At 43.5% G+C, this 15970-nt stretch overlaps 1 protein-coding gene across 1 annotated transcript in view; it reads right to left on the reverse strand.

Annotated features, from left to right (window-relative positions):
• Window positions 1–2347: 2347 nt before the first annotated feature.
• LOC140203694 (sodium- and chloride-dependent neutral and basic amino acid transporter B(0+)-like) overlaps window positions 2348–15970 on the reverse strand; it is a 55422-nt gene continuing 41799 nt past the window's right edge. The window contains exons 10-15 of the mRNA XM_072269740.1: window positions 11068–11186; window positions 8423–8522; window positions 7358–7467; window positions 7092–7262; window positions 4149–4260; window positions 2348–2367 (exon numbers count right to left, since the gene is read on the reverse strand). Coding sequence (XP_072125841.1) covers window positions 2348–2367; window positions 4149–4260; window positions 7092–7262; window positions 7358–7467; window positions 8423–8522; window positions 11068–11186 — 632 coding nt within the window. The remainder of the gene's footprint in view (window positions 2368–4148; window positions 4261–7091; window positions 7263–7357; window positions 7468–8422; window positions 8523–11067; window positions 11187–15970) is intronic.

Genomic DNA, 15970 nt, shown 5'->3' on the forward strand with positions numbered 1-15970 from the left:
TAGCATACAGACCAGGCTGATGTATGTGTACTGGAATGCCATCATTAACTCTTACAAGAGGGACTCAACAGCCTCGAGACTAATTTCCTCTGCACCTCACTGAGCTCAAATAATAAACACTGACAATGAGACCTGGAAAACAGAGACCGTATCTTAATATCTTCACCAACTTCATTTGTGCCAGCACAGCTCCTGATTGGTCGAGAAAAAGAGTATTTGAAGATCCTGAACTCAGACTCATCACAAAACGCCAAGTCTACCGCACAGCAGTAGGATTCCTGCCATCCTACAGTATATAATCTAGATTTTAGATTTAATCTACATGGACACATCAGTGTATTGAAAAATACCACCTATGCTGCCTCTACAACAGCCTCCAATATCACTGGAAGATTAATTGTAACCTCTTACAGGTCACCACCTCCAGCACTGAGCGTGTTGGCCAGATTACAATGATTCGAGCTTTAAACTTTAAGATTCACACTTATTTATCTTGTGTACATCAAAACATACAGTAAAACATGTTGAGGGTATGCTGGAGGCAGTCCACAAGTGTTCCCACACATTCCAGTGCCAACATGGCATGCCCACAATGCTCAGCAGGACCAAATGGAACACAACAAGCAAGAAAACAACAGCAAAACGCAGTTAGTCCTTTAACCCCCAAGCCAAGCCTCCAGCAGACTCTGACTTGCAGACGTCAGGCTCCGACTTCCCCAATGGACTTGTTTGCACACCCAACACCAAAGTCACAAACAGGCCCTGTATTGCAAGCTCTTTCAAGGATGGAAAGAAATAATGAAGACAATGCTCAAAGCCTCTTAAAAAGTTACAACTTTCCTAACGAGTCCTGGCACTACTTGGCTCAAGACCAATTAAGGTCAAGAAGAAGTATTCAAGAGAGTATTCAGACTCTACACATAATCTGCTCTACGTCACGATCACACAGGTGTAAATGATGGAAGAGGTGCTCCACCCACCCATTCTGCCCCATCTATAGTTGAGTCCATGGGTCTTTCATTGGCACCTTCGTCCCCTGAGAAGCCGAACTACTAGAGTCAGAAGACAGTCGTTCTCAATCCTGAGGGTCCGCCTATTAAAGGTACATGATTTCAGGTGATGCAATACCATATAGACAGATGGGTCTGGGAACTGGTACAGTAAATGTAACCAACTCACAGGCCCCTCGATTTTGACAGGCTTTGTGATATGGGTGATCATGGTCTTTAATCTGAGAAGTTCTAATAAACTCTTCCAAACTTTTCTCTGTCTGTCCCTTGACTTAACTCATGATTGTCATGAGCGGTTGACCAGGACTTGTTCTTCCATCAATCTTCCCGTGATAGGGATGTCATAAAGTGGGATCAAGGCATTTTAATGGGTACCTGAGGGGTACGTGTTTTACACAGAGTGACGGATATCTGGATCTCTGCCAGAGGAGGTGATGGAATCAGATAACAGTTTAAGAAATATTTAGACAGACATTTAAATAGGCAAAGTGTATAAGGATATGGACCTAATGTGTGCAAATAGGATAGAGTGATAGACAAAAAGTTGGCAAAAACAAGGTGAATTAAAAGGCTTTTCATCTCAGTGACTTTATGAAGATACGTTTATGGTTGTTATGTTAGATGAGTATATATGTAAATTCAAGATGCGATCACAAGATGGTTATATTATATCTTTTTATAACTATCTCCTACACAAATGGAGCAGATTAGAGGCCCTGTCTTCAAATTCAGTTGCTTGTTTATTTGGTCTTTCTACAACTGTAACTCGGTGACCCTTGTTGTATTGCATACATCATGTTAAAAATTATAAGATCAGCTGTTACTACTCAAGGCAAGTTAAACTCTTAAGAGCTATTAAATACAAGACAATTCAGCCATTAAATGATAAAAATGGAGGCAGCAGTTCAAATTGAGAGGGAAAGAATTAAAAGAGATCTGAGGGGCAACTTCTTCACACAGATAGCGGTGAGCTGCCAGAGGACGTGGTACACAGAAGTAGGATTACAACGTTTAAAAGGTAGATGGAAAGGTAAGGTAGAGCGATATGGACCAAATACAGACAATTTGAACTAGATAAGATAACCACCCTGGTTAGCATGGATGAGTAGGGCTAAATGACCTGTTTCTATGCTGTATGACTCTATGACTCCAGAGTTCTGAGAATAGTGAAAGCGGCCATCATTTGGAACAAAGGTTATGGTGGCAAAGAGGAGTTTGATGATTACAACCACAATCTTGAGGACCGGCACCTCATCCTTCATCTGGGTATGTTGCAGTTTACTATGCTAAATGTTTAACTCTACAACTTGAGTGAAAATAATGCCTTTCTCAGCCTTTCAGTCATCCTTCTCTGATACTGCGGGAGAGAACATTTCGGGAGTGCAGTGTTATGTGTTTTACTGGGGCTGCACGAGGACATACTCGATCAAAACTTTTCCATGGATGGTTTCCAGACCGTTCGGGCTGACCGGAAGTGCACTGAGAGCGGTAAGCACACAGGAGTTGGGGGCTTACTGTTCTGGTTAACATGGATGGTGCAATCCGGGTCATATTACGATCCAGGAACGTGTTTGTAGAACGGATATTGAACTTGTTGCTGTTGGACTCCGGCCATATTCCACCGAGATACAACACTGGGCATCATGGGAGGTTGTTCCTGCCTGTGGCCATCGAACTTTGCAGCTCCACCCGTGGAGGGTCAGACACCCTAAGCCAATAGGCCGGTCCTGGACTTATTTCCATCTGGCATAGTTTGCATATTGTTGTTTAATTGTTTGTGGTTTTTGTATTGCTATATTTGCGCTCTATTCTTGGTTGGTGCGGCTGTAACAAAACCTAATTTCTCTCGGGATCAATAAAGTATATCTATCTATCTATCTATCTATATTTGCTCAGATTCTTCATTTTTCTCTTTTCTCTCTGTGTGGAATGGAGAATATGTCCAACCTGGACATGGCTCCCTGCTCTGCATTTTGTAAGTTCTGCAGTCTTTTGTCTATGTTGTCTTTCTCAGCTCACATTCACCCATTGACCAGATAACCTTGTTTACAGCTTATCCCCATTAGTCACCTCACTTTTACCCTACCAGAGACATCCTCCCTCTCCCTCCCACTCCCACTTTTTCTTTTTAAATACTTCCATTTCTGATGAAGAGTCTTCTATCTGTAACCTTAACTCTGCTCTCTTTCCGAACTACTGAGAGTACCAGCACTTCTCTTTTTATCTCACAGTTTCAGCATCTGCAGTTTTAAAATAGTTTTCACCAAACTGACCTGTTGAATGAACTGTTCTTGAATATGTTTTAAAGTTTTAACTTGAGAAAGGTCAAAGTTTCTCATAACTGGATGGGAATGAAGCTAAAGAGAGAACATGTTCAGTAAAATGTTCTAGTTTGTTTAATGTGAAACTTTAAGATTTGGGCATCCATGTACAATTGAGTCTGATCACTGCTTATCATAGTAACCATTTAAAAAAGGAACTACATCCTATCCTTACTCATTAGTAGCTTTTCACCATATTCTTGCTCAATTAAAATAATTTATTTAAAATAATTCTATATAAATAAATTAGTAGCAATACAGAAGTCAAAAATCTTTCAATGCAAGTCAACAACTTGAAAGATTAAAGACAAATACCTATGAATGAGTCATCGTTTTGTAATTAATGACACCCCTTAGGTAGTTTTGTAGATTTTGGAGAGGAAAAAAAAATTCACCAGTGAAATGAAAGGTTCGGGACCTGGTGGGGTGGGATGAGGTGCTACAGGGTAGGGTTATGTTGAAGGAAAGGCATGGGTACTTATGGTGGAGCATGTTTAGGAATTCTGCTGTGATGCTTGTGGAGGCCTGGATTTATCTCAGCAGGTTATGTGATATGGGGATAATGGCTTCAGTCAATTCCATGAGATGGTGAGATTACATCCCTTGCTCCCTTGCCTTAGACCCCCAAATATTCATCCCCTTCCACTGAAAAAAATCCAGTCCATTTGTAGCACATCTATCAAGGATTCCTGGTGAGGCTGCCAGTTGCCTGGTTTGAAAGGAATGGATCTCCTTGGACCTGAAAGTGAATTTTTTCCTTTGTAGAGGGTCAAAGCCACCCATTATCTAGGTCTGAGCAGAAGAGCAGTAGAAATACGTGAATGGAGTTGGAATAAGCTAGGATCTGTTTGGTTTTCATATCGTTGCCCTCTGTGTTCTTTCAAGTATGGACCCCAGTCAGAAGTTGGTTTGAGACAGGTTAATACTCTCTGTGGAAAAAAAATAAAATGATCAAGGAGCTGTTAATTCAGAAGTGAATTTGAACATAGTGTAAGAACTATATTGTATCTGCCACACCTTTTACATGTTAGATAAACAGAGAGATAGAATTGCTATTACTGTTTGGGTACTTTTTTCTCCACTCTACAGAAGTTCTTTCCCGAGAGTGATAGTTTAAAATGTTTATTTATCTCAGGGAGTGAATAGGGGAGATACTGAAAGAAGAAGCACTTGAAATGCCAAGACACAGAAGGCTGTGGACCATGTGCTAATAATGGAATCAATGTAGATGAGTAATCAGTGGTCAACATGGCCATGATGGGCCGAAGGGTTTGTTTCTAAGCTATGACTCTATATCTCAATGACTATCCACACAACTAAAATAGCCTGGGATCCATGCATGCTCCCCCTGTGAGCAGATGGGTTTCTCCTGGGTGCTCCAGTTTTCTCCCACACCCCAGGAGTGTGGGGATTGGTAGGTTAGTAGGGCATTATAAATTGCCTCCAGTGTGTGAGTGAATGGAAGAATCTTGGGGCAATAAATTGGAAAGGTGGAGCAGGGAAGGTTACAGGAGAATTATTGGAGGAATGGCAATGCTCACAGAACTAGCAGAGATTCAGTGAACTGAATGGCCTCATTCTCTGTCATAAGAAAATATGAGAGTCACTCATGCCAGCACTTGCTTGACACTTTCCCTCCAACTTTTATGTTGGTTACCTCCCCTTTTCTGTCCATATGAAGGGTCTTGACCTAAAATGATGACTTTCCTTCCATAGATGCTGCCTAACCAACAGAGTTCCTCCAGCCCCTTTTGTGTTGCTTCAAGTTCCAGCCTCTGCAATTTTGTGTCTCTCCATTTTAGTACATCTGTTCAGAAACCCCTCCAAACTTTGATCTTTTTTCTGGACGTATGGTATCCAGAACCAAACAATACTCTGGTTATGGTCTTCCACAAGTTAATTGTGACTTTCTTGCTCGTATAATATCTGGGATAAAGAATCAGAAACATACAGTAAACAATGGGGAAAAGGACCAGGTAAATGAAAGGCATGTGATCGCAAACTGTACAGTCATGAGCAAGATAATCTTTACTAGCTGAGATGTTAACTTGATGAACTTGCAACTGCGACTAGACACACTACTTGTTTCCTAGTGCAGAACAAAAGGTATGTATAAAATGACAATGGGACCCTTTTCATGGAATAATGTTTGGGGCAGTTCATACTCTGCCATATTCCTCCCCATCCACATTCTGTTTCACCTTTGGAGACACAAAGATCTGCAGATGCTGGAATCTAGAGAAACTATCTGCTGGAGGAACTTGAAGGTCAGGCAGCATCTGTGGGGGAGTGAGGAACTGTCAGCATTTCAGTCTGAAATGTCTATTTTTCTTTCACTGCTTCTGAGCTCTTCCAGCAGATTGCTTGTTGCTGTATCACCTTCCTCCATCTGTCTAACTGATCAGCAGGTGCTGGTAATGGAGGAGAGTGCTACGTGTTCTGGGATGTTGACAGAGGGCTGTAGAGTAACCACATCCCTGACAGTATCCAACCTTTGCCACCACATTCCCAGGTCAAAGGAGCCTACTCTGCTTTGCATTCCTTTCTATCTCTGGGCTGTTGCAGCACAATTCATTTCCACCTGCTCGGAGAACATCCCTACACCCACCGTATGGTCAGGTTTGCTGCCACTTGCTCTGCTTTGACTCACTGTTGGGATTTTGCTTTTTTGTTCCACCCAGCCTTACACTTTTTCCTCTACCTCTTCCCAAAAGACTGTTTGGAATTATGAATTCAGGAGTTATCACATTATCAGTTGTTCTCAGTTACCCCAGCCTGACATTGTGGAACTGGTGAACTTTCTGAACAGCTCCACTGTTGAAGGATTGTTGGGGAAGACATCCTGGGTTTGAACAACAGTAAGAAAGTGTGGGGGATATATTTCAGAATCAAGATGAATGGGAGGTAAACTAGGAAATGACATTCCTACTCTCCACCTTTTCCTTTCAGATGGAACAATGTGTGTGATTGGGCAAAGAACACTTTGAAATTCAGAACTCCTTAGAAAAAAATAGCTTTGGACCCAAATATCTCCCAATATCCATGCACCTCAGCATTTGGTCAGAACACACCACCCCCTTTATACTGATGGATTCCAGTACTTTTCTCTCTATTAACTAAGGCACAAGAATCCACAGAGGGAAGTTGTCAGGCAAATGTTACTTGTGACAAGTTTATCCATCATCAATGCCCTTCTACATCAATCCTTATGCATTTTGATACATGTGTTTCTACAGTGTCTCTGCTCGTTATTGCTTTCTGTTACATCTGTTATCAGCTTGATTCTCCTAGGAGTACAAAATAAAGCAAAATATAGTTGTGCAAGTGACGCACTTGTGGAAAGTGGCTCAGATCATTGAGCAGGACAGAAAGAGCTCATGGAGCAGCCAGCTCAGTGCGCCGGCGACCATGGTTCCTGGGCACTGACTGTGTGGAGTCTGTCCACTCTCTGTGGCTACAGTGACTTTGCCAAGCTGCTCCAGCTTCCTCCCACATCCCTAAAGTGTGGAGGCTGAGAGGTTAATTGGCCACTGTAAGTTGTCCCTAATGTGTAGACAAGTGGAAGAATTGAAGGAAGAGTTGTGATGAAAAGGGTTTAATGTAGTATTAAATTAAATGGATACTTGATAATCAACAGGGACTCAGTGGAGTGAAGGGCCTGATTCTATCTTTTGCTCTATGAATCTAAAACTTTGTTGGTAGGAACTCGTGTATGCACAGCATCACTGGAAATAACGTGCTTTGGAAGTGGCTTGCTTACCTGGTAAATATTGCCACCTTCAGCAGCAGTGATCTCTAAGATGGCGATTAGAGGAATCCACATCAGACAGAATGCGATCATCAGCCATCCAAGTATTGTCGCCCATTTCGGATAATCAATTGATGCATATTTCAGAGAAGTGAATGAGTTTATGGACCAGGCCAGGACTACCTGCATAAAAAAGTTGCACAAGACAAAGTCAGGATAGAATGAGGTGGAGTTTTTGCAGCTTGACTAATTAGTCACAGGATGTAAAATCTTCTTACTGTCAGGATGACTGGTGTAATCAAAGCCCAACACACTTTCCACCATATCCAGAAGAAGAAACTCTTCTTCCCATTCATCATCTCAATGTCACCAATGAATCTGTTCACACCTGCCAATCAATGAAAGCAGAGGAGCACAGTTAACTAATATGGTGTGCTCTGGGGAACCTGGTTTACTTAGGAAACTTGTACTGAAGCCATCTCATTGACCTTGGCCATCTTAGAGTTCTACATGAATAACAGATATCAATCAGAGACATGAGTGAGATTCAGGTTAAAGTGTTACACATGTACCTTGATATACAAGGTCATGGAATTTTTTCCTGCACTTCTCCTGTTGTGTGGTGAACAAAGTCACCGAAGAGACACTGAAGCTAGAGGATATAGAAGTGATTATTCAGCAAACAATCAGCAGGCTTCATAAGTAGACACCCCTGGAAGAAGAGGCCTCCTTGACTCAATATTACATGACATTTTACATGCTAAAGATCAAAGATAACAACAGGACCATTCTATAGTTACAATGTACCTACAGTGCTTCCTTTGAACTACATACAATTTTCACTTTTTTCTTCTTCACACCCACACTCCAGACACCCAAAATGGATGTTAATCCCCACTGACTCTAGGATGCATTCGTGCATATGCAGACATCTGAGGTCTAAGTGAAGTGTTTTTTTTTGTTTGCCATTGACACAAAGCTGCAGTTCTGAGAAGCCCACTGTTCTGCGCTGCATTTTTAAAAGCAGTCTGCAATCCACATTCCAATCTGAAGAGTGGCTGCTGTTGAAATTAGCATTTGCTATATACCCCAACTCCAGAATACACCCTAACGTCTCCAATGTCAGATGATGCACTCTTAAAGAAATAGGTCAATATTTGTCTGGCATTGAGAAAGTGTGTATATCTGTGTTACAGGGTTCTCATGCTTAAAATGCTCTGGGAAAAAAAAATTGTACCAAAGGCACATCCATGAATAGCCATGAGATAATCACACAATATAATTAATTCCTAGTGATGCAAGTTAGTGATTCCTGCAGGCAAATTAGTTTTTGCTGCACTTACCATAGATCCAGCATATACCAATTAGTTCCAACAAAGCCATCAAAAGTAAGCCCCATCCAAAGCAGAAAGTATCTATTAAATTTAACCAGTAAATCCCAGCCTAAAATAGAATAAACAGAATTCACTTTAATAGAGCATTGTATAAATTGCTACCTTCTTTCTAACCAAGTTCAACATAGACAAACATCTTGGTGGAGCTTTCTCCACAAGAGAGCAATGACTCAGAGAGCAAAAGGAAAGGATAGACTGGGGGAAATTTTAACCAGGTGGGGAAGTAACATCTTTAGAATAGACTGCTGATTTTACGTAGATTCTGAAAATTGGGTGGGATATAGGAAGGACATTCAACAGTAGATCTGAGTGAATGAAGTTAAAGTAGGTAAGTGACACTTTTCTTAACCTGTTCTGTCATTATTGTAACTCCCATATACCCCTCTCCTACTAGGTACAATGTCATCTTCTATTACTTAGCAATAGCAGAGAACTTGCAGTTTGGCTCATCTCCCTCTACTTCCTTCTTATCATCCCATTCAAAATCCTGTTGCCACAAAATCTTCGCAACAGGATTTTTTAGGAAAGAAACATAACTGAAGCTGTCTTCATTTTTATCATCCAATAAACAGCAGATTCTAGTTGAAACTGAGCTAAACAGTTACACTGAAAGGGAGGTCAAGCAGTTGCAAATCAAGGCAAATGGACTTGCTGTGTTGTCTAGAAGACATTTCATGACTCATCCAAGAGGCTTCTTCAGTTCTAATTCATGGTGCCTAGTTTTCCAGTTTATAAACTTTGTGAGTTGTTTAAAGGTATAGCAATCACATGAGGGTTGTTCAGAGTCATAGAGGTAATGAGAGGGTCATTAGTCTTATCTTTCCATCAATGGAGGTGTGAACTGTTGTGGAGATGTCTTGATTTACTACTGCTTGATATACAATGACCAGGATGACTGAGAATCTTCAGAGACACTAAAAAGGGTGAATTTTAGAGCATTAAAGATGGGTGGACTCAATTTCAACTCATAAACACTAGGAAATCTGCATATTTCAAGCAACACACATAAAAGTTGCCTGTGAACACAGCAGACCAGGCAGCATCTCTAGGAAGAGGTACAGTCGACGTTTCGGGCCGAGACCCTTCGTCAGGATGAACTGAAAGAAGAGCTAGTAAGAGATTTGAAAGTGGGAGGGGGAGGGGGAGATCTGAAATGACAGGAGAAGACAAGAGGAGGAGGGATGAAGCCAAGAGCTGGACAGGTGATTGGCAAAAGGGAAATGAGGGGATCATAGGCCTAGGGAGAAAGAAAAGGAGGAGGGGGGAAGCCCAGAGGATGGGCAATGGGTAAAGTGAGAGGGACAGAGGGAGAAAAAGGAGGGAGAGAAAAAGAATGTGTGTATATAAATAAACAAATAACGGATGGGGTATGAGGGGGAGGTGGGGCATTAGCAGAAGTTTGAGAAGTCAATGTTCATGCCATCAGGTTGGAGGCTACCCAGACGGAATATAAGGAGCGTAGGACCTACGTTCTGTCCGCCAGAGAAAGCAGGATCTCCCAGTGGCCACACATTTTAATTCCACATCCCATTCCGATTCTGACATGTCCATCCACGGCCTCCTCTACTGTACAGATGAAGCCACACTCAGGTTGGAGGAACAACACCTTATATTCTGTCTGGGTAGCCTCCAACCTGATGGCATGAACATTGACTTCTCTAACTTCCGCTAATGCCTCACCTCCCCTTCACACCCCATCCCTTATTTATTTATTTTATATATTTTTTATTCCCCCTTTTTTTCTCTCTCTCTCTTTTTTCTCCCTCTGTCCCTCTCACTATAACTCCTTGCCTGCTCTCCACCCTCTGGGCTCCCCTCCCCACTTCTGTCTCTCCCCAGGCCTCCTGTCCCATGATCCTTTCCCTTCTCCAGCTCTAAAATCCATCCCTCCCCTCCTGTCTTCTCCTATCATTTTGGATCTCCCCCTCCACCTCCCCCTCCCACTTTCAAATCTCATACTAGCTCTTCTTTCAGTTAGTCCTGGCGAAGGGACTCGGCACGAAACATCGACTGTACCTCTTTCTAGAGGTGCTGCCTCAATTTCAAGTCAACCATTAGATAGATATTAATAGAATTCATGCCAACGTCAGAAGGAAAAGGAAACTTGGTCACATAGAGTGGCTGGTACTATCCAATGTGATGAAATGGGATTAGTGAATAATAGAATTGTGCAACACAGAGACAGGCCTCTCACTTTGTTATATCCACACTGCCCGTTGTAGCTACCAACACGAGTTCCATTCGCTCCACATGGGCTCTGTAGAATATCCAAAGTATTGAGCAAAATGGAACGTTTTTGTAGATTATTTCAGGGGAGATGATCATGTGGGTGCTCCAATTTAACAGTGTGCTACTGTCAAACTATACAAGCTAGAAAAAGGGTGATCACTATTACTTTCTTTAAGGAAAGCATTTCCACACTAGTCATCTATAAACAGAAGGAATGAGAGAAGTGAGTCTGGTGAATTCTGCATCCAGTTAAATAGGCAATATTAACTATGTGGACAATAACTATCAATATGATATTGTTACTTATGTACACTTTAGAACACAATGTAACAATAAATCTCAAAATCTAATAAAATACTTCTCACCTGTGTCTCGAAAAAAACACCGCTAAGGTATAAGACCAAACAAACAGTGGCTGTTAGATAAAGACGTTTTTCTCGGAGCAGGAAAGGAAACTCATCTTGTAGGCATGTTATAATGACTTCTGGTGGAAACAAAATATCAGGTGATATAATTTATTAGCATTTAATGGGTGTGAAGTAATTTTATTATTCTGCATATTTTTTTCTGTGTTGCTTTAAATCATGTGCATCTGGTTTTAATGGAGTCTGAATATGTTTGAAAACTTTTAAATCACAGCCATGGATTTGACTGTTGGCAAAGATCTGTCATTTTTTGAAAAGCAGCTGAGGTTAAATTGATACTGAGGCTTCTCTGTTCCTGGCTAAACACCTCCAGCAACAGTGATGAATGACCTCCAATAACCATAATCATTTTCCTTTGGGCAAGGTGTGACTCTAGTCAACAAGAAGTTTTCTTCTTCCCTTTCAATAATTTCAGCTTTGCCTAGGCTGTCAAGAAAGGGTTCCTGAAGCAGAGTTTCAACATGAAACATCAACCATTTCCTTCCTCCTTCTTGACTCATTTTCTGCTCCAAATTTCAGCATCTTCACTCTCTTGTGTGTTTATGATCTTATTGAATATTGTGCATGTTTTTGATTCAGAGCAAGAAGGCTGCGAGTGAACGGCTGATTTTTGGAGCCAAGGCAGTTTTTACCACTTGGGGTAAAAGAGAGGCAAGACTGTGCAGGCGCGTGATGTCAGCCAAAAGAGCGCAAAAGGTTTAAAAAGACCACCATATCCAGCAGGCAGCAGAGTGAGAGGCAGCAGAAAGGGAGTAGAGATAGCCCAGGAAATTATAGAACAGTGACTCTTACAGCTGGACATTGATAGGATGCAAAACTGGGCTGAGAAGTGGCAGATGGAGTTCAACCCAGATAAGTGTGAAGTGGTTCATTTTGGTAGGTCAAATTTGATGGCAGAATATAGTATTAATGATAAGACTCTTGGCAGTGTGGAAGATCAGAGGGATCTTGGGGTCCGAGTCCATAGGATGCTGAAAGCAGCTGTGCAGGTTGACTCTGTGGTTAATAAGGCATATGGTGTATTGGCCTTCATCAATCATGGAATTGAATTTAAGAGCCGAGAGGTAGTGTTGCAGCTATATAGGACCCTGGTCAGACCCCACTTGGAGTACTGTGCTCACTTCTGGTCGCCTCACTACAGCAATATGTGGAAGCCATAGAAAGGGTGCAGAGGAAATTTACAAGGATGTTGCCTGGATTGGGGAGCATGCCTTATGAGAATAGGTTGAGTGAACTCAGCCTTTTCTCCTTGGAGCGACAGAGGATGAGAGGTGACCTGATAGAGGTGTATAAGATGATGAGAGGCATTGATCATGTGGATAGTCAGAGGCTTTTTCCCGGGGTTGAAATGGTTGGCACAAGAGGACACAGGTTTAAGGTGATGGGGCCCAGGTACATAGTAGTTGTCAAGGGTAAGTTTTTTACTCAGAGTGGTGAGTGTGTGGAATGGGCTGCCGGCAACGGTGGTGGAGGTGGATACGATAGAGTCTTTTAAGAGACCTTTGGATAGGTACATGGAGCTTAGAAAAATAGAGGGCTATACGTAAGCCTAGTAATTTCTAAGGTAAGGACATGTTCGGCACAACTTTGTGGGCCGAAGGGCCTGTATTGTGCTGTAGGTTTTCTATTTTTCTATGTATTTCTAGGAGCAGATGTACCAGCTTTCAGCTTGATTTTCAATCATGCATAATATTGCTCCCAGTCTGTGCTTACTAACCTCATGTAACATGAGTTGCTACACCCATAATAAGGGAACTTCGTTGAGATTTCTCCTGCTATTCAACATCCTTGGATGATCTTCTCAAATGAGAATAAAACATTAAGGTTCTATCAGATAGGAAATCATTAGAAAGATGTGACAAAGGTTCGGAAGGTGTTGAATCATTGTGGGTAGAGCTAAGGAACTGCAAGGGTGAAAAAACCCTAAAGGGAGTTATATATAGACCCCTAAACAGTGGTAAGGGCATGGTCTACAAATTACAATGGGAGGTAGAAAATGCATATCTAAAGCGCAATGTTACCATAATCATGGGGGATTTCAATATCCAAGTAGATTGGCAAGGTCAGGTTGGTGTTGGATTCCAAGAAGGGGAATTTCTAGAATTTCTGCAAGATGGCTTTTTAGAGCAGCTTGTGATTGAGCCTACTAGGGAATCAGATACTCTGGATTGGTTGTTGGCTAATGAACCAGAATTGATTAGACAGCTTAAGGTGGAAGAATCCTTGGGGAAAAGTGATCATATAATGATTGAATTCACCTTGAAACTTGAGGAGAAACTGAAGTCAGATGCATCAGAATTACAGTGGAGTAAAGGGAATTACAGAGACAAGAGAGAAGAGATGGCCAGAATTGATTGGAAAAGGACACTGGCAGGGATGACAGCAGAGCGGCAATGGCTGTAATTTCTGGAAGCAATTCAGAAGGCACAGGACATATACATACCAAAGAGGAAGAAGTATTCCAAAGGAAAGCTGACAGATGTGTGGGAAGTTAGAGATTGGGAAGTTTTGAAAAACCAACAAAGGGCAACTGAAAAAGTCATTAAGAAGGTAAAGATGGAATACGAGAGTAAGTTAGCCAATAATTTTAAAGAGGATGCTAAAAGTGTAAAAGAGAGGTGAGAGTAGATATCAGTCCGCTGGAAAGCGATGCTGGAGAGGTAGTAATGGGGGACAAGCAAATGGTAGATGAACTGAATAAGTAATTTTCATTGCTTTTCACTGTGGAAGAGACAAGTAGCATGGTGGAAGTTCATGAGTGTCAGGGGTCAGAAATGGGTGAAGTTGCCATTATTAGGGAGAAGGTTCTTGGGAAACTGAAAGGTCTGAAGGTAGATAAGTCACCTGGACCAGATGGTGTACACCCCAGGGTTATGAAAAGGGTGGGTGGAGAGACTGTGGAGGCATTAGTAATGATCTATCAAGAACAACTAGATTCTGGAATGTTTCTGGAAGACTGGAAAATTATAAATGTCACTCTACTGAAGTCAGTTAGTCTAACTTCAATGGATGGGAAGATATTGGAATTGATTGTTAAGGATATGATTTCAGGTACTTCGAGGTGCATGATAAAATAGAACATAGTCAGCATGGTTTCCTCAAGGGAAAATCTTGCCCGTGTCATAAGATGGTGGCTGGGAACGGACCCAAGTGCAAGACACAGACACTGAAGTACTAGGGACAGGACTAGGATACAGGGTGATGGCAAGGACATGGACAGGAAAACCAGGAACCTGGAACAGAACTGAACAAGAGAGCTAGGAGCCCGGGCTTGGACTCCGAGCCAGAGACTGGACAAGGATCCAGTACCTGGGTCTTGCCTCTGGCTCGGACCCCAGAACCAGGCAAGGACGAGGGTTGGCAGGCAGGCAGGATGAGGCAGGAATCTACAAGCCTGAAGCTTGAGGCTAGAGGCTAGAGACTTGGCTTGGCTTGGCAAGAGGCTAGAGGCTGGAGTCTACAGGTTCGAGGCTAGGCAAGAGACGAGGCGAGGCTTGGCAGGAGGCTGGTGACTTGAGACTAGAGGCGAGGCTGGAGGCTTGAGACTAGAGGCAAGGCTGGAGGCTGGAGATGAGGCGAGACAAGGCTAGAGGCTGGAGATGAGGCGAGGAAAGGCTGGAGGCTGGAGGCGAGGCGAGGCTGGAGGCTGGAGACTTGAGGCGGGGATGGAGGCTGGAGACTTGAGGCGAGACGAGGCTGGAGACGAGGCGAGGCTAGAGACTTGAGGTGAGGCGAGGCTGGAGGCGAGGCGAGACTGGAGGCTGGAGACTTGAAGCGAGGCGAGGCGAGGCTGGAGACTTGAGGCGAGGCTGGAGACTGGAGACTTGAGGCGAGGCTGGAGGATGGAGACTTGAGGCGAGTCGAGGCTGGAGACGAGGCGAGGCTGGAGACTTGAGGCGGGGATGGAGGCTGGAGACTTGAGGCGAGGCGAGGCGAGGCTGGAGACTTGAGGCGAAGCGAGACTTGAGGCGAGGCGAGGCTGGAGGCTGAAGACTTGAGGCGAGGCGAGACTTGAGGCGAGGCGAGACTGGAGGCTGGAGACTTGAGGCGAGGCGAGACTTGAGGCGAGGCGAGGCTGGAGGCTGGAGACTTGAGGCGAGGCGAGGCTGGAGACTTGAGGCGAGGCTGGAGGCTGGAGACGAGGCGAGGCTGGAGACGAGGTGAGGCTGGAGGCTGGAGGCGAGGCGAGGCTGAGGCTGGAGGCAGGGGCCTTGAGAATTGAGGCGAGGCTTGGCAGGAGGCAGGAAACTTGAGACTTGGGGCGAGGCTTGGCTCCTCCTGGGCAGGGCGCGGACCACCACCCAACAGAGGCAACAGACAGGAAGGAACAGAACCAACCCCAGGTAACGGCAAGATGGCCTGGTTTACCTGGGCGGAGTCAAGGGACAGGAAAGAAGCTAGGTACAGGGTGGCTCCAGGACCAGACAGCAAGACAAGGCAAGGCAAGACGAGAACTTCAGGTGGGGCGAGAGTTACCGGCAAGACAAGGCAGGGCTTCAGGCGAGGAAACAGAAGGCAGGGTAAGGGATCCAAGGAGTAAGGACAAGAACAATCCAGCAGCCACGCCTGGGTCTCTGAAGGTATTTATGCAGCCAGCCCCAACGAGCATCAGCTGCCTCAATTAGCTCAACAAGAACAGAAACAGGGTAGATAGGAAAACCTGGACCAAGGGTCGATGGACTGGACCGTGGAACGAAATATGAACTTCACGGACCAGAATATGAACTTCACGGACCGGACTATGACAGCCTGACAAATCTGTTGGAATTCTTTGAAGAAATAGCAAGCAGGATAGACAAAGGAGAATTAGTGGATGCTGTGCACTTGGATTTTCAGAATACTT

This window comes from Mobula birostris, chromosome 10, assembly GCF_030028105.1.
Source record: "Mobula birostris isolate sMobBir1 chromosome 10, sMobBir1.hap1, whole genome shotgun sequence".
Taxonomy (NCBI): Eukaryota; Metazoa; Chordata; class Chondrichthyes; order Myliobatiformes; family Myliobatidae; genus Mobula; species Mobula birostris.